Source organism: Vanacampus margaritifer, chromosome 1, assembly GCF_051991255.1.
Source record: "Vanacampus margaritifer isolate UIUO_Vmar chromosome 1, RoL_Vmar_1.0, whole genome shotgun sequence".
NCBI classification, from domain to species: domain Eukaryota; kingdom Metazoa; phylum Chordata; class Actinopteri; order Syngnathiformes; family Syngnathidae; genus Vanacampus; species Vanacampus margaritifer.
Genome location: NC_135432.1, coordinates 16,329,234 through 16,357,193, shown reverse-complemented (window position 1 = coordinate 16,357,193; position 27,960 = coordinate 16,329,234). Strand labels below are relative to the sequence as shown.

The 27,960-nt window shown below is 40.1% G+C and overlaps 2 protein-coding genes across 2 annotated transcripts; one reads left to right on the top strand and one right to left on the bottom strand.

Annotated features, from left to right (window-relative positions):
* The first annotated feature begins 53 nt into the window (after window positions 1–53).
* On the top strand, window positions 54–5,213 carry nsun5 (NOP2/Sun RNA methyltransferase 5). Its single transcript, XM_077555246.1, has 5 exons — window positions 54–474; window positions 602–1,313; window positions 1,523–1,730; window positions 2,939–3,103; window positions 3,254–5,213. Exons 1-5 carry the CDS (start codon window positions 262–264, stop codon window positions 3,450–3,452), a joined length of 1,497 nt encoding a protein of 498 aa, XP_077411372.1. The 5' UTR covers window positions 54–261; the 3' UTR covers window positions 3,453–5,213.
* Window positions 5,214–7,605: 2,392 nt separating this feature from the next.
* LOC144058704 (transketolase-like) lies at window positions 7,606–25,824 on the bottom strand. Its single transcript, XM_077577100.1, has 14 exons — window positions 25,501–25,824; window positions 23,355–23,472; window positions 23,001–23,114; window positions 21,726–21,823; window positions 18,268–18,459; window positions 17,849–17,967; window positions 17,028–17,224; window positions 16,743–16,907; window positions 14,988–15,144; window positions 14,499–14,629; window positions 12,763–12,846; window positions 12,230–12,323; window positions 12,032–12,154; window positions 7,606–8,232 (listed from the first exon to the last, which is right to left on the bottom strand). The coding sequence occupies exons 1-14, from the start codon at window positions 25,605–25,607 to the stop codon at window positions 8,045–8,047; spliced, it is 1,887 nt and encodes a 628-aa protein (XP_077433226.1). The 5' UTR covers window positions 25,608–25,824; the 3' UTR covers window positions 7,606–8,044.
* Window positions 25,825–27,960: the final 2,136 nt, after the last annotated feature.

The following is a 27,960-nucleotide window of genomic DNA, read 5'->3' as shown; positions in this document are numbered from 1 at the left end:
TTTATTGACAAGCACTGTTTTGCGTGAGCCGATGACGTCAGAAATGTGTTTCACTTCCGAGGTTATAGCTCCGAGTTCCTCCACGCGTTTGTAATAACATGTTAGTTCAACCCGTGGAACTACGTTCAAGTAATGCGTCGTCCCGTATATTTATGTGGACTTTTTGTTTTCGTCGAGTTACCCTGAACAAGAACAAGAACAATACGTGAGGACACTTCGAATTACGTTTCATCGCTAGCTCGTCGAACTGTTCTTTTCACTATGGCGCTGTACACGAAAGCCGCTGAAATCCTGGACAAGATGGAGAAGCAACAGGGTGCGCTCAAAACGCTGGTGTATGAAAGTAAATTCGCCAACATCAAGCAGCTCTTTGCTTTGGTCTGCGAGGTCCAGAAGTTCTCGTCCATCTTGGAAAATATCATCGTGTCCACCAAGTTGTTGAAGCACACTAAGCTAAAGATGCCCCTGGCCAAGGTGTGTGATGGAAAAGTTTTCCAATGTGTCTTGAATGTTGAATCATGGCAACACTTGGGTTAATCCTGACTGATTTCTGATAAACTGCGCAAGTGACTATCTCAGAATGTACTTTTCTCCACACCAGGTTCTCGTCTTTGACATGCTCATGGGCCAAGGCCTCAAGTGTGGCGGCTCCTGGAAGGCGCTGCTGATGAAACATCGCTCCAGACTGCAGACAGAGCTGGCCCTCATGAAAGTCAAGCAGAAGGTCAGCAGGAATGAAGACCTGCTCCCCAGTAACGTCCGACAACCTGTCGGAGACCAGCTGCCCAGGTACGCGCGTGTCAACATCCTGAAGACCACCGTGGAGGACACGGTGGACTACCTCAAGAGGGACGGCTTTATCTACAAGGGGGAGGCTTCCAAGTTGGATGACTTGACCCTCACAGCGAAAGAGTTTGTGAAGGACCTCCACCTGCCAGAGGTGCTGGTCTTCCCGCCTAAAACCGACTTCCACGACCACTTCCTGTACAAGGCGGGCCACATCATTCTCCAGGATAAAGCCAGCTGCCTGCCCGCCTTTCTCCTCAACGCCCCACCCGGGAGTCACGTCATCGACGCCTGCGCCGCCCCGGGGAATAAAACCAGCCACCTGGCCGCCATCATGCAGAACAGAGGCAAGCTGTTCGCCTTCGATTTGGATGCCAAGCGTCTGGCCACCATGTCCACCCTGCTACTGCGAGCGGGCGTCACCTGTCACCAGCTGGCCAATCAGGACTTCCTGAAGGTGGACCCGGATTGCAAGTTGTACGGGGACGTGGAGTACATTCTGCTCGATCCCTCGTGCAGTGGATCAGGTAGAACAATGCTTGTGTTATTACTTGAAGCTTTATGGGACAAAAATATTTAATTTGTAATTAATCAATTAATAGGTTGTCGTAATTAGTATTTCATTTTTTTTAATTCAATTTTACAGGGTACGTTAGGTCAAATTAATGGTGGGAATTTTTTTAAAAAATTTGTCTCACATATTCAGCGAGTGTGTGTGTACTGGCGTGTGTTTCAGGCATGGTGTGTCTCCAGGACCGTCCGTCTACCGACCCTCAAAAGGACGCGTCTCGTCTGGCTTCGCTGGCAACCTTCCAGCTGCGTTGCCTGAACCACGGTCTCCGGTTCCCTCGCCTGAAGCGCCTCATCTACTCCACCTGTTCCATCCACAGCCAAGAGAACGAGGAGGTCGTAACGGCTTGTCTCCAGCAGAATCCTGGCTTCAGGTACACACTTTTTAACCAGTCGACGGCACCGCCGAAATTCCATTTTCGGCTTTGTCACTGTTGAATCATTTTAGAATAGATTACAATGATCAACAGTAAATGTTAATCAGAGATCGCTTTATGTGTCCCTAAACATATTTTTGACGCTGATTTAAAAAATGTCTTTAGTTTTTTTTCTCGAGCACATAAAGTTTTTGAGATTTGTTTTTTTTTTCTTTTTTTAAGTTTGACCTTTTAAATCTTGCACAATAAGGATTTTACCATGCGTTGTAATTTATAGCTATGACATTTTTTAAAAAAAATTCCACCTCTTTCAGAACATACTCCTTAATTCATAAATATTACTAAATGACGTAATGTATGACAATACTACATATATGATTGTTGTATTATTAATGTTATTAAGAAAAGCTGATTTGGGGAGAGAAAAATAAGTGCAGATATAGAATCGCTGCAAAAAATTCATGAAAAGCATACTTATATCTGATTAAAATGTTATAAAAATGTGTTGACCAGTGTATTAAACAATTGGATAAAACCCTGACTAAAAATGAGTGGGATGCAACAGGAACGGCATCCAATTTTAAAAGGTTAACCAAACAAATCACTGGCACCTGACAAAACTCGATCAGGGGAAAAAAAATAAAAAATCACACTGACTGCAGTGTCAACTTTCCACCAATAGGGGGTGCTAATTGACTGTGAAAAGAGTACAATTGAAGTTTATGTGGCCTGGCAATGGATGACGTACAATGTGACAACATTTTTGTGTCGACATATTTTTGTGGTCAAATTGGACGGTTGAACCCCCCCCCCCCCAACCCCAATCCCCTTCACCATCAGCCTTATTTCATTTCCATCCTTTTGCTCTACAGTGAACCCCCGCCTATTTCTGGTTCACTATTCTTTTTTTTTTTTTTGTGGACGCTATGTGGCTCTAAAAAGCTCAAGCTAGCAAATGACGGCCTCATTATTGCTTGACAGTTGCTCTCTGTACTAGTTGCGAAGGCAATATGTTTTTTAAAAAAAAATCATATAAATTACTTGCGACAGGGCTTGGAGACGTTTAACAGGACTCGAACCAGCCTCTTTCCGGTCCCCTAAGCAAGTCCTAACATTTTATGTGTGCAAAGGCTATGTTGCCCGACCTGCAGGACTTCCTATTTATACTGTAGAGTGAGCATCTCTTGTGTCTTGTGTCCTCACAGACTGGTTCCTCTGCTGGCTGAGTGGCCGGAACGAGGCCTGCCGCCCCTGCCTCAGTGCCTCCGGGCAAGCGTCAACGGGACGCGCACGCATGGATTCTTTGTGGCCCTGCTGGAGAGATGCAAAAAAGTCAAGAATCTGATGCCACAAGTAACGGTCCAGATAAGGTAGCTACCGTTGCATTTGAGAAAACGGTGAAGACATACCGATGCCAACTTCCCCTCTGAACTATTGTTTAGATTTAGATCTGGATTAATTTATTGCCGCCAACAAATCCCAACACATCCACTCTTGATCGATGCGTTTGCTCATCACAGGCATCCGGAGATGACGGCGACTTGCCCACCCACCAGTGAGAAGACCCCTGAAGCCACTCCCAACGAGTCGGAAGCTTCCGAGTGCGAGAACAAAGCGACGGCCGCCGAAGAAGGCGCGCCAGGCGAGAAGAAGACCAAAAAGAGGAGGAGGAAACGGAAGAAGAAAAGCGGAGGCATGAGAACAGAATTAAAAGACTGAGTTGGCATGTTGTCCACAACAGGATGTCACGATGCAAGCTTTTTTATTTCATTTAACAGCACGTTACTAAAACTTTTACTGACTTTTCTAATGGTCCTCCGGGTAATGTTGCTTACAAGTGAACAAATGACTCCTCATTGTTTAAATGCACCACATTTCCATCCATCCATTTTTATTAGCTGAACATTTCCACATTGGCATCAGGCACACACGTCAGTTAGGGAGGGGTTCGAAGAAAAACTAATTCTCACTTTACTATTTGAACAACTTAGGGATTGAGCATCAAGGGAAGCAACATTTTAAAACGTGGTGGACTTCCTCTATTCTGAACACAGCTGGATATGTAGTGCAGATTGCAATGTAAACTGAAGGGGGCGCTATAAGACATGATGCAGCTTTATTATTGCATTTAGTGGCGTGTCTATCGTGTATATTACATTGTTCTTTGTTATTCCTGCTGTGGTCTGTGCCCTCATCCTCTCATCCCTGCCATTCCCCCCCCCCCAAAAAAACACCCCCACCCCCGCCCTCTCCATCTTCAGTCTTTTGTCTAGGTAAATGGGGATTGATTTTTCGACAAAGGAAGGCGGAGTCATGCTGTTACCGCTGTTAGTGGTTAAATGGAGAAACCTTTTTATTTTTATTAATCATTATTTTAAATTCATTCATCATGTTTTTTTTTGTGTTCTTACATGACTAAACGTTTTATTAAACGCACTAGTTTGTGCAGGTGCTTTTCACATACATTCATATAATATTTGGGTCATTCCAGAACTGTAGGACAATTTGGCGCCAACATTTGGGAAAAAAAGTGATCTGGTATACCATCAATTGTAAACTTTTTATGAGATGTTCTGTTTTCTACGTATTTTGCTGCGTTTGGTTCATCCCTGTTACTGGCAGGCACCTAAAAACATAAATAAATAAAAAATTACAATTCCGTGATGACGTCACAAGTCGAAAAGGCGGATATTTCGGTGAAAGAAATCTCCGCTCATTGAAAAGCATTGGACTTTGGATCGTTGTCATTTGATTTGGGAAAATGATTTCGATTTCAAAATGTGATGAGATGTCGTTTGACTACTATAACAATCTATGTGGTTTGTATGATAGTCACAGGCAAAAGCAATACAATCAACCGTTTGTTTTCAGCATATAAAGGAAGCATTTGCATTGTGTTGCATTGGGGAAGTATTGAAAACATTGAAAAAATAAAGGTGTATACTTACCTTAGATATCGGTCGTAGAGCAATGAGCATGGCGATGTCCTTTCTGCTTCAAGGGCAAAACAAGTATTTCAAATGTATTTAAATTATTATTAAGATTCACAGGACACGTCAACAAAATCATACCAAAAATATTTCATATTTTCATATATAATTTGCTCATCAAGGGTGAAGTACAGGAGCCTAGAAACTCTCTTAGAATATGTTGGAAATTTTTAAGAATATTTATTTTTCAACGGGAACCCTGTTTTCACGTTTGTTTGCCCAAGACATGTCAGCTATCATCATATCTTCATATCTCAAATGATGTCACATTATTTGCACCCTGCACTTCTGACCTACTGTATTTGCCATGATATGTTCTTGTCGGTCTGAACATCGAACCCCCATTCATAGGCAAGCCTACTTGTATGATATTCCTTTGTGTCTAAAAGCATGGTTGCAAGGCTCCTCACTCAGACGGCGCACGTTTTGCAGGGGGTGGGGGTTGTTGGGAGGTGAAAATGATATAAAGTGACTGAAAGGAGGTTCTGAAGCTGTGGTGTGTGTGTATGTTTCTATTCATGGGGTGCATCCACACAGCAGATTGACAGCTGCATGTATGGCTGAGACAGTGTGTGAAATACACTATGCACGCACACGCACACACACACACACACACACACACACACACACACACACACACACACACACACACACCTCTGAGACCAGACAAGTCCTGATGGCTCTATAGGCACAGGGTCATAGGTCATTGCAAACATCACATCTAATATATTGAGGCAGCAAGGACTATAAACTGCCAAAGACTCATTTTTAATCTGCTCTTCATTTGATCAAATATTACTGATATTTAATCATGATTGAATGCGTACAAACTACAATAGATGAAATGTTATGACTTATGACATACAGAATAATGATTATATTATACGCTACAAAGGTACAGATAAATTCTAATGATTAGAAAGTAAGATTCGATTTAATTATGATTAAATACAATTTAATAGATACTGCACATCTCATGTAGAATAATGACTAGAACCAGAAACACTCAAACTGGTGTATATAATAAAAAATAATAACTACAATAAAAATAAAATTGATGCATACTAATGCTTTAGTACAATGAATAATAATAAAGCTAAATTATGATAATTATTTAACAATTAATATATTAAAGGATCTTTGTGCAGTTTGTCACTTTTTTTTTTTAAACTCGCGACTGCCACCTCTGGCCCAAAGAGTAACTGCAGCATCTGTGTCAGGCTCGTTCATGGAGTACGTGCACGATCTTAAAGCCACAGTTGACAAATAAAAACATGACTTCAAATGAGGTAAGAAAAACTCCACCCCTCCCCAAAGAAAATGTGGAGCGTGAGGGTCCGCACGCGCTACTAAAGGCAAGATAAAAGCTGAGAGGTGCAATCAGAGTAAAACAGTCAGGGATCTTCGTACTCATCTGAGCATTGGTGGAGCACGTTTTGCAACGTTTACGGTGTCGGAGACACAGGATTACAAAGTCCAGAGTGATTGAATGAAAGCACAAAAGCAAGCCACATACTGTACAGTTATGAAGTTATAGCAAAGACACATGCTGCAGTCGGTGTGAATATTTCAAAAGGCTTTTCAATTATTAACACATATAAAATATGCACAGCACATGGTGGATGTGGGTTTTTATGACATCCCCAGGACCAGCGATCGGGACCCATGCAAACATTATTTTGATAGTGAAATGAAAGACAATGCTCCTTGTTAAAAAAAAATCTGATTATATATCCAACACAGATTTCTACGACGGCGTATTAGGGCCACGTATAAATATATATTTTTTTAGAGGGTGGGGGCAATATTCTGAGAAAAAAACTTGCAAATTTGCCACTTTATAAACTCGCAAATTTACTAGTTTTTTCCCACATATTTGCGACTTTATAAAAAAAAAAACGAAAAAAGAAAAAAAACTCGGAAACTTACGAGAAATACACGTAGCGTAGCTATAGTCTCCATGTGAGGATTCATTGGTGGTTAATGGGACACTGTTCATAAAATAAAACGGTAGGATGGAGACGGATTCATTATGAAATTTAAACTTTACTCATCATTCACCACAGCTAGAGCGACAACACTTCCTGATCCCCTATCAGCTGACTAACACTAACCAATCAGATGCTAGCATACTTTAGGTAAATGCAAGTGAATGACGGAGAGCAGCAGATTCGACACATCAATTTAGATACTTTTACAAAAAAATAACAAAATGTATGAACGTGTAAATAATAATTCTGGAAACATAAATGTACAAGTAAATATACATTTTAGCAAACTAACTTAAATGTTTGATCGTCCATGTGTGGACCTTTGCAAAGCGACGCGTCTTTATCGCTGGCCAGTGGCCGTACACAACGCTTCAAAGAGCAAATGCTTAACATGATATGGTTAATTTATGCTAAAGCAATTACTATCTCCTTATTTGGAAACCTGACAGAAAGGTATTAGCACAAACCGTCGAGTAGTACGAAACGTGCATTTCTTGTAAGTTTCTGAGTTTTTTTCTTGCAAATCTGCCACTATATAAAGTGGCAAATTTGCCACTTTATAAAGTCGCAAAAAATAAAATAAAAATCGAGTTCATAAAGAAGCAAATTTGCCACTTTATATAGCGACAGATTTGCGATTGCCCTCTAAAAATATATATTTATACGTGGCCCTAATACGCCATCGTAGATTTCTGTCTGAAAACTGAAGCCAAACACTGGTGTACCCCAGAGCTTACTTCTGTGGCCCTTGCGATTATCTCTTCATGAGAAGTGCAAAAGTTGTGCAATAGTTTAGATTGCAACCAGTGAGCAGTGTTTTATACAGATAGCGGCAAAATCTCCTTTCGTTCAAGGTTTAAGTGCTACAAAAAAAAGGGTCGGACACAAGTGTTGTGAAGAAAGCATCCTTTTATTAGTGTGAGGTCGTCCTGTCGCAAGTGAGGACCAAAAAGGGTTTAAAAACAGTCAGTGCTCCGAAACAAAATGTCACCACCACAAGTGACTGGGTTACAATTGAATGTGGGTGTGGCGTCGCACCCACGAGAGGAGAGGGCTTGCACAAAAATGAGTGAAAAACAAAACACATCACTTTACTTCTCTCACTTCCACACTACAGCAGTATCACAACTTTTTCGGGGAGACAGGGAGGGAGGGGTTATGTATTTTGCGTGTGCGCGCCAACAGAACTGGGCTAGGGTGTCAAACAACATCAATAACAGATTTTTATTTTTAAATGTAAAAGGGCTTTTCATGAAGAGCGGGCCAGCAGTCGCCGATTCCCTCCACTCCCCGTATGCATTTTGTCGTCATGATGGCGACTGGTACGACCTCACTTGGCGTTGGCGGCGCCGCTGAGCACCTTGCGGACGGCCTGAATGATGGCGTCGCGGTCGATGCCGAAGATCTGGAGCAGCTCGTGGGGCTTGCCGCTTCGGGGCACCTGCGACACGGCCAGGCGGTGGACGTTGAAGCCGCTTTCGTTCACCACCGCCGAGCACACGGCCTCGCCCAGACCACCTGGTGGGGAACACAGCCAACATGGACTCTTGGAAATATTGCTTGGATGTCTGTATTACCTTCGTACAAGCACTGACGCAACAAAAATGCTAACACCAAGGCTAGCGCTAACACAACAATACCACCTTCTACTGTATAACAGAAGGCTCAAATATGGAAAGGAAAAGCAGACAAGAAGACAAAGACATTTTTGGACATGTAAATGCACGAAGTTGGTACTGTATGTAGGTCAGCGCGGGCCCACAGGCCAAAGAGGAAATTAAGAAGCTATGACAGGCTGTGCCAGCTCCCATCCCCCTCCGCCAACATACAGTATCATGGCCCTCCTTATCATCTCCTTCTTTACAAGAATCACAAACATTTCTCCAGATCTTGTCACGCTGTCTGCAGCCTCATCTCGTCTTTCAGTATTTTCTTATTCAAGCCATTTATTCTGCTTCAAGCCGTTTTGTTTATGATGCTCGTTCTTTCTTTCTAATTTGAAGCGTAAGGGCAGAAATACATGCCATTGGTTTATTATTTTAAGATATATGCATTTTAAAAGCGTTAGCAGCTGTATTATTAACATTCATTTGTCAAAATAACACAAGATTGAAGAAATACAAATACCTCTACTTTGACATGGTGTATTTAGCTCGTTTTGGGGACGCATCTGTCTAATGCAGTGAGCCCGCCTTAGTCCCGCCCCACATACTGCTGGGCCAATGGTGGGTGAGGCTTTTTTATTTATTTATTTATTAATGCTTTATTTATCAAATTGAAATCACAAGCCAAACATGGCAAACATTAAGCAAACAAACATCATCACAGTACACAACAATCTCACGATAACAATAAAGGAAAATATATATACTGTATATATGCCAGGGGTTTTAAACTAAGAAATATTAAAAACACAAAAATGAGAACACAAATTTAAGGTCTTGATAGCCTTCTTATTTTTGGAAGTAGAGATGGACTGTAAATATACATCCATCTCTTTCAAAAACAGAAAAAAAATAGGTTTCGACATTACACATTTACATTTATGAATATAAAACTTAGCAAGATAAATTAAAAGATTAATCAAATAATATAATTTTTTAAATGAATTGTCGGTGAGGCTTTCTTGAGTTCGAGTTCATAAAGTAGCAAATTTGCCACTTTATATAGTGGCAGATTTGCGATTGCCCTCTAAAAAAATATATTTATACGTGGTAGATGCCACAGACTTCCGACTTCCGGGTTTTACACATCAGCTGAGACACTGAGACAGACACTACACACTCGCAGCCTCGCACCCGTCGACGGAAAGGCGGAAGCGCAAATACTGGGACGCGGCCCACATGTCGCAAACCGGAAACGTAAACAAAGTTGATGGGTGAAAACCCGGAAGTCGTAAGTCCCGCCTCCTCCGTGGCATATAGTCCATTAGCTGACCATGGAAACAAGCGTGTACTTGTTAGGTGTACTTGACTCATTTAGCCATTTTCAGCAGTAAAAAAGTTTAAATTTTGTCTCAACTTAATTTGCTAAATTACAATTGATGCCTTTAAAAACACATTTTGCCACTTGCTGTTGACTGAAAATGACATCACAGGTGCTCAGAAAACAGGTAACGACCAATCACGGCTCACCTGTTTTCTGGGTTTGGTCATGTGACGTTTGCAAACCAAGTCATGATTGGTCATTACATTATAAAATTATTATTGGCCATTAAAATGAATTATTAAATAAATAAATAAAACCATACTGGTAATAAAGCCTTTTAAATGTAACTTTTAACTCTGTATGCATGGGCACACGGACACATCACAACAAAAGGGTGAGATTATGAGAAGCTAACGGTGTTAAAAAGCTAATCTTTGGATCAAACAACACTCAACGCACCTCTGTTTACTATGCACAAACCTGTTACTGGCTAATCTAACCATATCACGATAGTTCTGGCAATTAGTCCAAACTAACTGGACTAACTGGTCTTGCCTGAAAAACTTAGTGTGGGGGTGGTTAATATGTAAATTATGCCCACTCTCATGTAACAGTAAACACAAGTATAGAATGGATGCACAATTTAGAAATAGGAAGATAATTTAAGATTACCTGGTTGTTTAATTTCACTCCAGGCACTCCAGTAATACAACCAGTAGTATGCAAACATTAAAAAGTCAATTTCCATGATCATATGTCCCCTTAAAATTGTAGAGATAATAGATGCACCATTATATGCACGACTGTTTGTTCAAGGGAATAAGAATAAAAATAAATATTTGCAGCAAATTGAGACTACTTCATTGATTTTATGTTGTTATTATTAGCTGAAAAAGTCATAAACAGGACTCATTCGACAATCTTAACATGGTGGGTGTTTAACTCCAGTCCAGCAGAGGGCGATACATAGAAATAACAATTTGGATGATATTTTTACCTCGTTGATTTTATGTTGTTATTATTAGCCGAAAAAGTCAGGACTCATTAGACCAGGGGTGGCGAACATACGGCCCGCGGGCGGGATCAGGGCCGCGAGACGATTTTGGCAAGTAAAAAAAAAAAATTGTAATGTCGGAGTAATTATTCAGCCGGTCACAATCAAAATGTATAAATTCGTAATTTCACAAGCAGTCCTCAGATGAGCAATGCAACTTGTACACAGAATCTTCCTGGATCTCATTATTTTACACACAACTTGAAGTTCAAGTTATGGTTTGTTTAAAAAAAAAAAAAATTAAGCCATAGATCGACATAGTTGTGTTAAATATGACACAAATTCAATTACTGGGAGCACAAATGCATATGACAAGGATTAACGTCCTTATAACTTCCTTAACTACGTCACACAATGCATTCTGGGAACAACATATATGCAGAACAGGCAGCGTTAACACATCTGGAACTCATACAGGCTATGTGTTGCCGCGTTCCATTTGCATTTGTGTTATTTTTTGGAACAATATGATTACAGTTGAGCTTCGTAATTTAGGGCTGGCCCACAAATAGCAAAATCTGGGTATAATTGATGGCAATTGTTTTAAAGTTACATATAATTTTTTTACCGATCCGGCCCACTTGGCAATTTATTTTCCTCCATGCGGCCCCTTAGCTAATATGAGTTTAACATCCACAATCATGACAAGGTGGGTGTTTAACTCCAGTCCAGCAGAGGGCGATACATAGAAATCACTGAATTTGGATGATATTTTTACTTTGTTGATTTTATGTTCTTATTATTATTAGCCGAAAAAGTCATAAGCAGGACTCATTAGACAATCATAACATGGTGGGTGTTCAACTCCAGTCCAGCAGAGGGCGATACATAGAAATCACTGAATTTGGATGATATTTGCAGATATTTGTCCTCGTGCCCTACGCCATTTTGTAGTGGTGTCCGAATGTCCAGGGAGCGAAAATGTAGGGCACTCAAAATGACCCACAATGCATTTGATGTTCACTCAAAACGGGTTGATACAGACCAGAATCTAAGCGATGCATTCAATATATACAACATAAATAATTAATTAGTTTTAGTTGAAAACATATCCGACAAAGGAAATAAAATACAGTTTTAAAACATTTTCATACGTAATAATTTATGCGGCGGTGCGTCGTAACAGGTACGTTGGGCACGTGATATGCGACAAGAAGAAAGTAGTGAGCTGGCTGTTCAAATCGCCAAATAGAATGAGAGCACTATATATTAGTGCGGGACCATATAGTGAATGAGGGGTTAGGGGGCAAGGGTGGACATTCGGACACAGCCTCTGACATGGGACATCTCGCAAGCCCTTACCCGATGAACTAGCGAACAAAATTTACTTCTCACCTTCATAGTAATGGTCTTCCACGGTGATGATGCGCCCCCTGGTGGCCCTGGCGTTGTCAATAATGGTCTTGGAGTCCAAAGGTTTAATAGTGAACGGGTCAATCACGCGGATGTTAATTCTCTCTGTGGAGGGGGAGTGACAGGATTCTTCAGTGGGCGCTTTCACACATCCAAAATACAGAACAAGGTTCGCTATACCTTTTTTCAGGTGTTCGGCGGCTGCCAGCGCCTCGTGCAGGGTCACCCCCGCGCCAATGACGGTCACGTGGTCGTCATTGGTTTTGTGGACCACCTGAGATAGAAGGCAAGATTAAGGCAACTCCATATCAAAAGACAGCGTTCTAGATGGTAAAGTTGAAAAAACTACTCACACAATACTTTAGTAGGAAGATAAAATACTCTAGTAAAAGAGGAACTACTGAACTCTTTTTATGTCTTTTTTTTTGCGTTGTGTCATTATCCGTACAGGCTAAAAAAAAAAGTAAGCAGTCTATTTTGACCAACTAAGGAGTAGAAAGTAAAGTTTATATTTCAAATGCAGGTTGCAAAGTAAAGAGTCAGTCGGTACATTACAAAGTATTTCTACCTCGTTACTTGTCATCACTGCTATGAAAAATGTGTTGAAGCAACATCTTCACGCAATAATGAAGTAGTTGTGTGAAAATGTAAGCATACACACTGAAGACGATTAAGTGAAGTGTTTGTTGCTATTAGAGGTAAACACGACAAACCTTAGCCTGTCCAACATGGAAGTCCTCGTTGCAGCTGTAGATGATGTTGTTCTCTGGGCGGCTTGTTCGGATGAAACACAGACCCTGGGGGGGGGGGGGGGGGGCACATAACTCATGCTGATACTATGCCTTGACGACAGAGAAGAAAAAAGTCCATCCAGCTAGACCAAATACCATCCATACCAGCGGTATTTTTAATTTTTTTTTATATAAGCTACTTATATATGCTGACAAGTAGTCTATTACGTCTTTTAAATTGTTTTCTAGTGACTGTTCACAAGCTGCCTTATTTATTTATGTCTGTGCACTTGACGCATTTAATGCAATTTACTGCACATATTTGTAAGCATATCATTATGGGTATATACATGTGACTTTATGTTGTATGCTTGTGAACTGCTGCAAACCAAATCGCCCTACAAGGGACAATTCAATAAAGTGAAGTGAAGTTGATTGGCAGTTGACAGTTAAGTCACGGCCAATGCTTTTGAAAACGGAGACAAAGGCCTGATTTGTCATGATTTTGAAGCATCATTTGATATTTTTGACGACTTTTCTTCTTCATCGTTCAAATTTTGTAGTGTTTTAAAACCACTCTTCTTGTGTGGCGAGACTCATTTTCATTTTACTAGAACTTCAAGATGCGTTATACTTTAATTGATTCATTGTAAATAATACGTAAAAATATGTGTAAAATAAACAAATTTACACATACTTTTTTTTTTTTTAATAAAGAAGAGCAGGTTAATTAACTACAACTAAACTGAACAAATACAGTAATCACACTTACAAATGGGAAAAATAAATGAATGATGAAAATACACTAGTTTACAAATGCTTTTCACATTTTCTTATTTGATCTAATAATTGGTTAATTAAAATGAAATTAACTATACATAATACAATTTTAAAACGGGAATAAATTATTAATGAATGAAAAAAAAAATCTAAATATGGCCATTAGCACACATCTGTCCATCCCTACAATTAACAGTATAGTATCTTGCATTAACTTGCCAATTATAATTATTCAAGAGTGTCAGTACTATTAGTAAAGTCTGGTTCAATTAGATGTAGTGTATACTCGCTGCAATAAATGCATTTTGTCACCCTCTTAACTCATTTGCTCCCCAAAACATATAAAAACGTTCTTTTTTAAATACTGCCATGGTTCCCAAAACACATTTATATGTTTATTTTTATTTTTTTTATGCTTGAGCATATAGAAGGCATTGATGCAGCCTCTGACATGAAGAGGTCGCTTAAAGCAATGGTAGTTATTACAAAAAGAAACAACCAGTAGGTGGCAGCAGAGTATAAGAGCTCAGCCAGGGCCCTGCAATGATGCAACAAGCTCTTTTCCCCAGTGTTTTCAACAGGTTTGTGAATAATAATGAAATTTAGCTATATTATAATGCTAATTGCTGCAAAACGGAAACAGATATAAATATTTTAAAAAATCCTGATTAAAGAAGAGACTCTAATCTATCTTTTGGTAGGTTCCATGTTTTATTGCAATAGAACACTATATTTTGTGGGCCTTGCAAAATCCAGTAAAACAGCAGGGAGCGAAGGGTGTTGCTTCAGTGAAAACGGCTGGGAGTGAATGAGTTAAAATAATTGACTGCCATTTTTTTTTTTGCAAAAAAAAAAAAAATCCTAAAAAATCTGGAAAAAACGACTTAGGCGATTACTTTAAGAAGGTGTCGACCTGTAAGGGCATGAATCACTGATACCTTTGTGTTAGCAGCAAGCTCTACAGCCTTCTCAGTGGAGACGCCATCGCTAGGGTAGAAGATGGTGGTCCCGGGAATGGCTCTGAACATGGCCAGATCCTCAAGACCCATTTGAGAGGGACCGTCCTCGCCTACACAAAAACACACACACAAACACATGAACAGACGTGAAGCTAACATGTGCGCAGCATGCTAGCAAACAAGCATGCATTCAGGTAGTGACCATGCAGTATACCTGAGGAGGTGGAGGAGAAGGTGAAAGGGAAGGAGGTGGGGAAAGAATCAGATCGCCTCTATGACTCGTGGGAGGGACACGGGGAGGGAGGTTGCTGATTCCAGAAAGAGGAAGAGGAGGAGGTGCTCAAGTCATTAAGAGAGAAGGTGACAAGATGGGAGGTTCAAGTTAAGGATTCTGGGGAAGCATTTACAATTTACACTTTTACGTTGAGAACATAGGCCATTAATGAAGCTAGTTTGTGATTGGCTGACCGATGGAGACGCCGCAGTGGGATCCGCACAGGTTGATGTTGCTCTCGGAGATGGCGGCCATGCGCAGCTGGTCGTAGGCCCGGGAGAAGAAGGTGGCGAAGGTGCTGGCAAAGACCACGTTGCGGTCTCGCACGGCGCAACCGACCGCCACGCTCACCTGGGAGAGGGAAAAGAGGGTGACATTTTGAACCGCCAGACCTCCTGATGTCAAACTCATTTTCATCAGCGTAAGCACAAAATTAGCATGACGCAAGTGTCTTCTTCTCAGCATTACGTATTGTAATTGCCAGTGCAATGTATTATTATTGGAATGAGCAGCAATGAAATAAATATCATTTTAAAATAAAAGTTGCTAGCATTATTTCTTCTTGCCCCTGTGAGTCGGCAATTGCTCACTTTAATTTGTGAAAAACAGATTTGTACAGTGGACACAAATCTGCATCTATTCAATTTGTCATCAATTTTCCTTCTTTAGCTCTGTCCAGGGAGGTTGGCTGCAGTCCTGTGGATCTTACATTTCTGAATAAAATGCCCAACTGTGGTCACAAGAACATCAAGCTGCTAGGAAATGGTCCTGTAGCTTTTATCTTTACTCTGCTTGTCTATAATTTTTCTTTCTGATCTCCTGAGATAACTCTCTTTTTCGCTTCCTCTGGTCCATGTTTAGCGTGGTACACACCATGGTTGAACATGTCCCTATGATCAAATTATTTTCTACCGGTACTGTCATTTTGATTGATTTGATTGATTGATTGGTTTTGATTGATTTTCATTGGTTAATTTTCTTTTTTTAAATGTATTTATTCTTACTAATATTTTTCCATTTGTTTTATTAATATTAGTCAGTCAATTTTTAATTGTAATTGTAATTAATCGCATGACTTCAATAGTTAACTTACAATTAATCTGTTCTAAATGTACAATCAAATATTTTTTCTTTTTCTTTTATCTCGTTAACAAAAAAGTGGAAAAAAAAGGTTAAACTAATAGAAATATGGCTGCATCTTTTAGTCATTGGTACAGTAATTTTATAACAATTCCTAAAATTCAGTTAAAGTTAAAAAGATGTACTGTACTGTAAAATATATGAGTTTGATATTGATTAGTCTTCAGGTCATATTTCTGCCACTAGATGGCATAATTACATTTGTAAGACGGTGACACCTCAGTGCATTTTTTTTTTCATATTAAGAGCTATCTAATCTTTAACATGGAGTAACTTGTGAAGATCTGCACATTTTTAAAATTGTAAAATACAACTTGACCCCAGTCTCCGCAAATGTATGCATTATTATTAAATTTATTGCTGCTAAATTTTGACGTGGACGTGTCTGCTGCGTTGCGACTGGAATTCCCCCCAGTAGAGGCTTTCCAAGTAACGGGCGGTCATTAATCGTGCGCTAAAGTAATAATAATAATAATAATTATTATTATTATTCATTAACAGAGGAGTACCAACAATTTTGTCCATGAAAACAACATTTTAGCGTAATTAACAGTCACATAACTGCAAAATAAAGCTAAGACAAGTTACTGTTGTACATAAAAACAATCAAATGTGTATGGAATTGTAGCAACCACAAACAAAAAAAGCCAAAGAAAAATCATTTTGGTTACTGTCCTTTAAATGAGAATTTATGTTGCTATAAAATGTCATTTGTCAAGTTCTACATACTACAGTATTTATGGCTATCCTGCTCAATAACCTGAAAGCATGCATGCCTGCGAAAACCTGAACCTTTGGGCCCATCATACCATGTTTTGCTCAGCGATGTAGCACTCCACGTAACGGTTGGGATGTTCGTTCTTAAAGAGCTCGGAGAAAGTCGAGTTCTTGGTGTCTCCGTCCAGCGCCACCACGTGGTCATTGTAGCGGCCCAGCTTGGCCAGAGCCATGCCGTATGCCTTCCGGGTGGCGATCTGGTCACAGACGCGCAGACAGATACTTTGTGACCATACATTTTTTAAGTACAAATGCTAAACTCATGTTTTTCACAAAGTGTTGACGATAACTGTAGTTGAAGGCCTCATCTTGCTGACCTTCTCTCCATGTTTGTAACTGGGTGCGTTGGGCATGCGGATGTTGCGCAGGCTGACGGGTGCGACGTCCTCGCTGGGCGGCGAAGGATACAGACGCTTGTTGCTGCTGACCATGCGGCTCTGCAGCTCCTTGATGACGCTCTCGGACATATCTTTGGGGAGGGGCTTCCCGTGCCAGCCCATCTTATCTTCGGCCGCTGAAAGAGACGCACGTCATTGCGGTGTGCAGTGGGGTTTCGGATATTTTGACTGTTGTGTGTAATTTAAAAAAGTAATCGTTAAATTTCATTCAGTGCCACTGACGGCTATAGACGTCAAAAAATATTTAAAAAATATTAGGAACACTGCTTATCCATTATTCATTTTCTATGCCACTTTTACCAGCATTAAGGTGAAAAGGTGAAAAGAACAAAATGTCAAATTGATAAAAATGGTCCTTTATTGACTTTATAAAGGCATAATTTGAATCGTAAATGCTACGACCGGTTTTGCCCACATGTATGCTGACTCGTGCATGAAATCAAGTTGACACAACAGGCTGCATGGAAGGTCAAAGGTTAGAATCATGTGGAGCACAGCCTTAGAAAGTTATGACAACTGCTTCTGCCCGTGTTCTGGAGCCCCCCCAAGCATGCAATAATGCACATTCCCCTCCTTCATAAAAACAAAACAGTACAATAGGCCATTGGTGTGTGTATCCTACACATTCTTGGGGATTAGGAAGAGGGGATTACGTGGGGTCAAGGTGTCACATTCAATTTGACAACAGATTGAGTTAGCGTAGAGGTTATCAATAAATAAAAATAGGAGTAAAATACTACCTTGTATGCCCTTGCCCTTGATGGTCTTGGCGATGACGGCAAGCGGCTGGTGACGGGGCTGACTGAGGACCTTGCACAACTCCTCCACACTGTGTCCGTCCACAATGACAGCATGCCAACTGCACGAATACACACCGTTTGGGATTCAATTCATTTTTTTCTTTTTTTCCCCTGAGAGATTCAATTCTATTGTCAATTTCTTTAAATAGATGGAAAAGAATTGTCAATGGCAGTGAATGAGTTAATGTAGGTCATGATGGTGGTACTTGGTGCAAACAGTTTGAGAACCGTTGCTATAAATCATTTATCTACCCATCGTACAAATGTACCTTTCGACAAGTATTATTATTATCATTAAAATCTGATGTATTATTATTTCCAAGCCGTAGGATTTACTGTACAATATGTAACAAGCTCACCCGAAGGCCTCGCAGCGTCGTTGGTATTTCTCGACATGGTGCTGGAGAGGCGTCGGGTCACTCTGGCCCAGCCGGTTGATGTCCAAGATGGCCACTAGATTGTCTAGCTGGTAGTAGGAGGCGAAGGCCATGGCTTCCCACACCGAGCCCTCGGACAGCTCGCCGTCTCCCAGCAGGCAGAACACCCGGTAGCTGTGCGCACACAAAGTCGCATGAGCAAACACTTGGATCATATTTTCATCCCTTCATTATTCCCTTTATCGACTATTAGAGGATTTTTAAGGATGCGCAACTTCAGTGTTTGGGAGAGTACGCTATTATTTAAAAATCTATTTTAGATTTTCCAGCATCAATATAGAAAGAATGACTGTATCTCGAGTAGGATAATTTTGGAGCCGCTGGGGAGGCTTTACCAGCACCTTTCTCTCCTCAGCACAATTTGGGATCAGGCCTGATGTGACGCTTAAGCACACAAAGGCACACTTCACCAGCGCCCCACCCACCACGTCCTCGCTCCCGCAGCGTAACGACTGCTGACAGCTTTCCGGTCAAATAGACACGTTCGAATTAAAGCTGCAAGATAGGCACAGACACTTCGCATTCCAACCTCACACGCAAAGAAACAACAAACCGCGCAGAAGCTAAAGGAAGAAAGGGATGAGCTGAAAGGAATTCCACAAAGGCGGACGCAACGAGATGGAGAGATGTTAGTTGAGGACAGTTAAAGCAACAGTACGGAAGAACAGCTCCGGGGCTTTCCCTCCAGCTGTCAAGGGTTAAGTCTTTTAGTTGAAAGCATGGAAAGAATAAAGTCGTTAATAATTCTCATTTTTAAACTACTTTCATATCAAAAAACGCAGATAAATTCTTACCATAATGGAAACTTTAACTCATAAAAAAAAAAAGTAACAATTTGATTTTAATGATTTCTTCTAATGTCAAATAATGCCAAATCGCTTTTCAGAGGACACGCACAGACCCAAACACTGCATACAAATAATCAAAAAGACATTTCCACTCCGTACATATCTATTGCCTGTCTGTGCTTCACTCAATAATCTCACATTTCAACATTCATTATGGTGGATTACTGCAGCATCATCACCCTCAACTCTACTGCATTTGACACATTCATTCACGCATACATTTTTCCATTTCCTTGAACAACCACACCCTTGCTTTGCAAAAAAATTCTCAGCTTCTCCCCAACCTGCCAGTACAAGGTCATACGACGGCGTATTAGGGCCACATATAAATATATTTATTTTAGAGGGCGAGGGCAATTTTCAGAGAAAAAACTCGCAAATTTGCCAATTTATAAATTACGAGAACTACACGTAGCGTACTACTCGACTGTTTGTGCCAACACTTTTCTGTCGGGTTTCCAAATAAGGAGATAGTAATTGCTTTAGCAGAGATTAACCATATGATGTTAAGCATTCGCTCTTTGAAGCGTTGTGTACGGCGACTGGCCAGCAACAAAGACGCCTCGCTTTGCGAAGGTCCACACCCGTACGATCAAACATTTAAGTTAATTTGTTAAAATGTATATTTACTTGTACATTTATGTTTCCAGAATTATTATTTACACGTTCATACATTTTGGGATTTTTTTCGTACAATTATCTAAATTGATGTGTCGAATCTGCTGCTCTCCGTCATTCTCTTGCATTTACCTAAAGTATGCTAGCATCTGATTGGTTAGTGTTAGTCAGCTGATAGGGGATCAGGAAGTGTTGTCGCTCTAGCTGCGGTGAATGACGAGTAAAGTTTTAATTTAAGAATGAATCAGTCTCCATCCTGCGTTTTCATTTTATAAACAGTGTCCCATTAACCACCAACGAATCCTCACATGGACACTATAGCTACGCTACGTGTATTTCTCGTAAATTTCCGAGTTTCCGCCCCCCCTCGAAAATCTGCCACTTTATACAGTCGCAAAATTCCCACTTTACAAACTCATTTTTTTCTCTCGCAATTGTGTGAGATTTTTTCTGGAAATATTAAAAATATATATTTATACGTGGCCCTAATACGCCGTCGTTAAATACAGTTAAGTACTTAAGATAATTGAAATGTTGAACACCAGGAAATACTTTTTAAAGTCATAATCGTTATAATGCCAGCGTTGTTGAATGTTTGGGCAAAATGAAATAATTTTACTGTCTAACATGGAAGCGTGTGGCATCAAACCAAGTGCAATCCATTGACCTATAAAAAGCTGTAATCCACTGAAGTAGGTGATGTGGGGTCTCCATGGCAACAACATGCAGTCACGCCCGTATGGTTATAGGGCACGAAACCCTTGCTGTCTCTACTCACTTCATTACAAGCCTGTGTAGTGTTTAGTATCCTAATGATTTCAAACTGTCACTTTGAGGCAATAGGATGGAATTTCCATGAAATCAGTGGCTGAAGCCTATTTTGGGAATTTGGATCATTTGCGTTGCATTGAATTAGAGTGACGAGCTGCTCCGAGCATCACGGTGGGGAAAACCAATGCAGCCTTATGCGCACATGTATGCAGTTGCACACACAATGGAGCAAAGAGTAAGGCAGAAGACACACCGAGAGGGAGGGGTGTGTACATTTCCACTTTGGGGAGGTGTTGGGGGAGAGTGAAGCAGATGGGGAGATGGAGCATGGAGGGCGTGCACTTGCATGTGTGATTATTAGAGCAGAAACAAGTGAGTGCTCACAGCGTGGAGGGAAAGAGAGAGTACACTATAGCATTCCTCACACTGATGCTGTTCCTCCCCCCGCAAAAAAATCCCCTATATATTGTTTTTTAAGATGCACTGTTTTTATTTCCTCAGCAACCAAATGTACCAAATACGCTTAAAATTCAAAGTTCAGCCTTTTTTTTTTAAACAGGCTTTTTTTTTACCCTACCCGTGTTGAGTTGTGGAAATCGTGACTAGGATAAATTACATGAAATAGGTAATCTTGGATGTTAAAAAAAAAAAGTGGCAGCTTTAATGTGCCTAGTTGGCCTTCCAAATGTCAACAGAGAGCGCACCTGTCAGTGTGCGTTTGTTACACCGCTACAGGCTAAAATGTCACGTCAACACAATGGGCTGCTGTCATTCACAATCTCTTACACTATATGGATGCAAGTCTTGGGAGCCATCAATTAATTCATTCATTATTCAACAATGAATGAGGCCAGTTGAACCTGAATTTTAATTCATTCATCTTGGCAAGACTTAGGGAGGTTGCACACTTTCCTATACTGAATACTTTTTCCCCGCTGCCATCTGCACATGATGCTTTAATAGCATAAATAAATAAATAAATGGAATATGCTGAGTATGTCAGATACATAGGAAGTTTGCATTCAAGCACATTCTACGAACCAATATAATGTTTAAGACTTTCTCAAATTTTTGCAACCCTTGGTGTGATCTACCTCTCGACCAAATCGGTAATCATACGAGCGTGTTTTTTGTGTAGGTTACCTGGCCTCGTCAAAGTACTTCCCAGTGTAGGCCATTCCACAGGCAGCTCCCAGACCTTGGCCCAAAGAACCGGTGGCCACATCCACGAACTGCTGCCTCTGTTGGGACAACAAATAATGGGCTCAAAACACACGCATGGTTGTTTGGGTTTTCTTTTCATACACACAATGTAAAAGATACAGCGCATTATTTTTAGATTGGGAATGTGGATAGTGCAGGGATCTGCAACCTGCGGCTCTGGGGCCATATGTGTTTTTTTTAGTCCCTCTCCGGTGGATCCTTGTGTATCTCTAAAAAAAATTGAGTAGAAATTCATATTTTTTACATTTTTATTTTTTAGATACAACATTATTTAAATTAATTAATGGTTAAATAGAAATTAATTAAATATTCCCAAAAATGTCATAGTCCAAATTTTTAAGTTGTCAAAAAAAAAGAGATGAAAGGTCGATGAAAAAGTGAAAATTGCCTAAAAATGTCCAAAAAGTGACTATAAAATGTCCAAAAAGGAAGAGGAAATGTCCATGAATTTGCGAGTTGAATTAAAAAATAAGGCACAATAGAAAATGTTCAAAAAGTAACCATAAAATATCCAAAAACAAAAGATGAAAGGGAGAAAATTACCATAAAAAATGTATTTTGAATTGAAAAGAAAAAAGGTCTTAAAATTGATTTTGAAGAAAGGCAGAATAAAAATATTCAAAAGGTAACTATAAAATGTCCAAAAACAAAAGAAATCCCAAGAATTACCATAAAATGTCAACAAAATTGGTAAAAATTTCAGATTTTTTATTAAGCAAACAAGGCAGGAGAAAAATGTCTTCTTTTTTTTTTTTACCAAGTGTCCATAAAATTGCCAAAAAATGTCAGAGAGGCAGAAAAATCTAAAAATGTATGAAAAACGAAGTACAAAAAATTACAAAAAGGCAGAAGAAAGTCAAGACTAACACTAACACACTGTTTCGTTCAAATGTTCAAATGTTTTGTGGCTCCAGACATATTTTTGTTATTTATTTGGGCTAAAATGGTGCAAGTTGTCCACATATCTCCACGCTTTCTAACGCATTCTAGAAACATCTATGGTATGTTAGTTAATTGAATGCTCTAAATTGAGGTGTAAATCTGAGTATGAATGGTTATTTGTCAACATGTGCACTCTGCTCAGGCCCGGCAGGTGTATCCAGCCCATACGTAGCTAGGACAAGCTCCAGCTCACCCACCGCCATCAATTGGTAGAAAATGGACAGAAAGAAGAACTTTGCGCAGGTTCCTCACCGGTACAGGGTGACCCTCAAGGATGGAGTCGACCTTGCGCAGGTTGAGCAGCTCATTCTCCTTCAGGTAGCCCGTTTCCGCCCACACAGCATACAGCACAGGCGCAGCATGACCCTGGAAAGAGGTGGCAAAGATCAAATAGTGCTTTATCCTTGTTTCGGAATGACCGAGGAAGTAGAATTTCATTTGAGTAAATATATTTACTGTATGTTAACGAGAAATTTCGAATGTCACAAATGTTAGATTTCTTATGCATTCTCATACCTAAATTGGATTCGAAGTCTGATTGACATCAAATCTAGCATATATGTAGTTTATTGTCCCGATACAGCCAATCTGGACATGTAGTACTACCTTGGAAAGGATGAAGCGGTCGTTGTTGGGGTTGCGTGGGTCTTCAGGTCGGTACTTCATGGCATGAAAGAAGACCACAGACATGATCTCTGCAACACTGCAACATGATGTGGGGTGACTGGAACAGATGGACAAGAGATAAGATACGTGATGCTTCGGTTCAATATTGAAATAGACCGCAGCCAAAGAATGACAATGTGAGGAAGTAAAACAGACCCAAAAAAAGCCATCAGTGGTGTATATTGACAGTTCCTGTGCATTTACTGGGTTAATTCATGCCAGGGCACACAAAGTCAAGTTAAGAGAGGCCTCCCTCTCGCGCACACACCGGATATTGTCATTTTTGTGCATGCACACTCTTTAGATATTATATCTTGCAGGTTATTGCTCTGTCTATTTCCACTCGACATGCCAGAAATACCTCACCGTAACCTTCCTCCATCAAGGCTTAATCTTTCCTGAAAGGGAAAATGTGTTCAAATGAGGGGAGTCACAACCTTAAAAATATACAGTTTAAGGCAGTGTTCCCCAACCTTTTTTTCACCACGGACCGGTTCATATATGTCCACAACTTTGGCGGACCGGCAAACCAGTGGGTTGGGAGTGTGGGGGAAAGGCTTGGCTGTTCGTCGGCTGATTAATAAAAGGCTACGACAACAAACGCAAGTCCACTACCATAACAAGGATAACAAAATGCGACTGAGATAATTAGCATCTTGACATGTGTCAAGAGTCCAACGTAAACAGAGAGAATCTGGTCATTTTTCAAAATAAAATATTTTTAAGCCTCGGCTAATCAATTAACCGGAAGTACAGTAAGTTTTTTTTATTCTTTCAACTGTGCGGCCCGACGCGGCCCGGTCCAAAGGTGCCCACGGCCCGGTACAGAGTTAAATTGACCAAAAAGTGTACACAGGAAAACTAATAGTAATAGATATTGTGTTTTAAAACACCTTTATCTAACCTGTCACGATACAGTAGTTGGTGATTTATTAAGGCAAACACAACAGACGACTTTTTACTCGAGGTAAAAAAATATATATATATAAAAAAAAAAAAAAATATATATATATATATATATATATATATATATATATATATATATATATATATATTTTTTTACTTTGAAAGTCTAACTGGATGTAATTCGACTGAATCCCGAGCACTTAACGTTGCAGTGACGAAGCGTGCTTAGCGAGCTCGGCTTAAATCAGGACACGCGTGAGAGCTCCATTCGGCCTTGACTGTGCTTCATGTACCGCTGAGTGCATTGGACCGCTGACTGCACCGAACCGGACTCCGCTCCTCCTTTTTCTCCTCCCCCTTCTTATATAACCGAACGCGGAAACATTTCAGACCACTGTTGGATGGATCTAATCACATTTTTCGTTTTAAAGCTCGTTTGTTTAATCGATGAACGGAGAGCGGAAAATACGACGCGTAAAATAGATTTTAAAAAAAAGTTTTTATTTTATTTTATGGAAACAAAAACATTCAATTCGCTCGCAACATTAGAGTTATAAATAAAACGTCATAGCGTATCTACTAGTAATAATAAACACGTCTACGCCACCGTCATTTCATTTGCTAGAAATAATATTCCTTCTACTCATTTATAAAGAATTCTACGAAAGTTGAAAATAACACATGATTAAAAAGCGAAGAAAAGCGTTCGGAACAAAGCTATTTTCCAGAAGATTACGAGCAATTGCATTTACGTCCCATACAGTCAGGTACAGTAGAATGACCAACCATTTTGTGTTCTATTGCACTTTCATTTCTTCTTCTACTTTCGCAAATCAAGTATTCTACGGAAGCTGAAAAGTTTAATAAAATAATTGCATGGCAATATAAGAGAAACCCAAATACAGCAATGATCACACCTGCATACACGACAACCTTTCCTACTTAATTCGTGTTAAATACAATATTTCCATAACATTACGAGTAAATTAAAATGGGTTATTATTGTGCACCTGTGCTGAGACAATCCTTCTGCAGTACAGTGTATTTTCTCCCCCCTCCACATATTTTTTGAAATACCTTTGCCAACCGCGTTATGTGTCTTCCGTTGGACTTTCGAGCGCTGCGCTTTCGATTTGGACCGTGACATGACATGTCAAGGTGGGATCAATTCAGCTCTTACCCGCTGCCCGCCGCGGTGGTCGCCTTGATGGAGTTGATCCGGAGCCGGTTGGCGAGGTTCCTGAGCGCTTGCAGCGTCTGCTGGTCTGGCTTGTGGTAGTCTTCCATGTTGTACCCGTGTGCCCAGATTAATAAGAGTTAACACCCCCAAAATGATCCCGCGTGCGCAATGCTCGACTGCAGGGGTTAAAAAGGCGGTAGTCAGCCTGCAGCAGAGTGACAGAAGTGAGACGGGTGAGGGAGGGTAGGGATTTGGGGCGGGAGGGGGCGTGTTAGCAGGCAAATCCTATGAATATGGCTAATCTAGCGCTAAAAGCAGCCTGCGCCATACTCCGAACAGTCACGCACGAGCACAGCCAATAGTATGTGGGTTCTGGTTTGAGAACAAGGCAGCACTGAGGCCACGCCCACAACCGCAGTCCACTGCGTTGTATGCTTATTGCTTATGATGTAGGATTAGTAGTTGACCCCCGTTATAAACGGGAGATAAGGATTGGCCGCGAATAGCGAGAATCCGCATGCGAAATTAATTTGAGTGGGGTGGATCTTCTTCTTTTTAACTTTCTTTTCACCAGTCATCTAAGCTTCAATGAGACACTTGCTGTTACTGATCTTGGAAATACCATCATTGAATGTTTCCACATACTCCCTGCAATGCGCTCAGACAGCCCTAGGGCTAGGTGTACCCTTGGGGAAACACTGGTTTAGAGAATTCTGATAGCTGGTAGTTAAAGTTTAGCTAGAAACTAAAACCAGAACTAATGTTTAGAGAACATTAGCTGTTGATTATGCGGAAGATAAAAATAAATAAAAAAAAGCCAACCAATGGTAACCAACCAAAATCACAACCTCCTCTCAACGTTTTATTTGTTTGCATTTTGGTTGACCTGCACTGTGACTGGTTTACAAATAATATACAAAATAATGCAATTATACAAATAACGATTTATATTAGCCTACTGTATTATCTGTGTACACAGTAAATTTGAGATTACTTCTTTACAAATGAAAGGCTTCATTATGGAAATCAATTGCACCAGTTAAAAACAAAAAAACGTGTTGCTTGGGCTATTAAAGACTATTGCGCTTCATGCTTTTTTTTTTTTTTTTTACCCCTCATGCATACAGTACTATATCGCAGCCGTAGCAGGTAACCCCATGTGCCTGGCGACATCTGGTGGCGTAACACTGGAACTGCACCACCAAATCCTACTTAAACTGCAAGTTGACCTACGCAAGAAGTTGAGTAAATAAACTCCCAGCCCAGCGAGGCCCTTAATACGAAAATTGATATAAAATGACCTCGGGGATTTGACAATATATCAATGTGTATCCTGGGATAATAACAAAACAAAACAGAGGTGTAAAAAGGTAAACTCATTTGAATTTCTCATTTCAGTTCAAAATCGTGAATTCACTGAAATTGTGGGGAGCCCGTATTAAAACACATTATGTGGCAGGGTGTCCTTTTCTCTCTCTCTCTCTCTATATATATATTACACACACGCACGCAACTGCGCACACACGCGCGCACGCACGCACGCACACACACACACGCACGCACACACACACACACACACACACACACGCTCGTTCCAACACAAACATCCCTCTCCTTATGAGAACTCGTGAATGTAAAAAAATAAATAATGTTTGTCACAATCCTTCAATAAACAAAATACTCAGAATAAATCAAATTACACCTGTACTTTCTGTACACCTCATTTAGAAAATAAAAAGTAATTTTAGAATTTCCCCAAATTATGAACTCAAACATCTGATTATTGAAATATCCTTAAAATGATTCCATACAAAAATACAAACAACCTCAACGCGTGAGCAAACATTGGTTTGGCAGAGGCTGGCAAAACACAACTACAACAAATTACATTTCATTCATTTGTACTGAAATCAACTATGTGAGTTAAAAACATCCTATTAAACCGCTGGTTGCCGAGTCCTCCACCCCCACACTGTACACTTTCTCATACATGCAAATATTCAAAATGAACTAATCAGTCACAAACAATGCATTTTGAAGTTAATATTTTTTTTTCTCGAGTACAGAAGTGATAGAGGTTGTATGTACTTTAAGTGCTGTGTTCCCATAACACCAGTCAATTATCTGTAATGGTACATTAGTTAAGTTTTGTGTCTATTCACATTTACAATTGTTGCAAAGAGTATGCAAATATGTATTTAGTTGGGTGTATGATTATTAATCGCTTCATTTGTTTTCTTCTTAAACCTGTTCTTACCGGGTTTGTTTGTATGAAGATTATTTATTTTTTTTAACACTTGGGCTTAATTAGCTACTTGAGTATACAAGATGCTCAAAGTATTTGGCGTTGACATTGCACAACGGTAGCCATTTACTGAAAAAATGCGAAAGGGCTTAAAACTCGGTTACGTGACATCTGGCTCTGTGTTAGCTTATATAGCATTATCAAAATGAGTTGGG

Bases quoted from the DNA above. Each gene is read 5' to 3' on its own strand.
- nsun5 (XM_077555246.1), top strand. From the start codon at position 262: ATGGCGCTGTACACGAAAGCCGCTGAAATCCTGGACAAGATGGAGAAG. The intron at 475-601 runs GTGTGTGATGGA...TCTCCACACCAG, and splicing joins TAAAGATGCCCCTGGCCAAG to GTTCTCGTCTTTGACATGCT. The intron at 3,104-3,253 runs GTAGCTACCGTT...TGCTCATCACAG, and splicing joins CAAGTAACGGTCCAGATAAG to GCATCCGGAGATGACGGCGA.
- LOC144058704 (XM_077577100.1), bottom strand. From the start codon at position 25,607: ATGGAAGACTACCACAAGCCAGACCAGCAGACGCTGCAAGCGCTCAGG. The intron at 21,824-23,000 runs GTGAGGAACCTG...TTGTCCCAACAG, and splicing joins TTGAGGGTCACCCTGTACCG to AGGCAGCAGTTCGTGGATGT. The intron at 17,225-17,848 runs GTAGTATTTTAC...CGTCTCTTTCAG, and splicing joins CAAGGGCAAGGGCATACAAG to CGGCCGAAGATAAGATGGGC.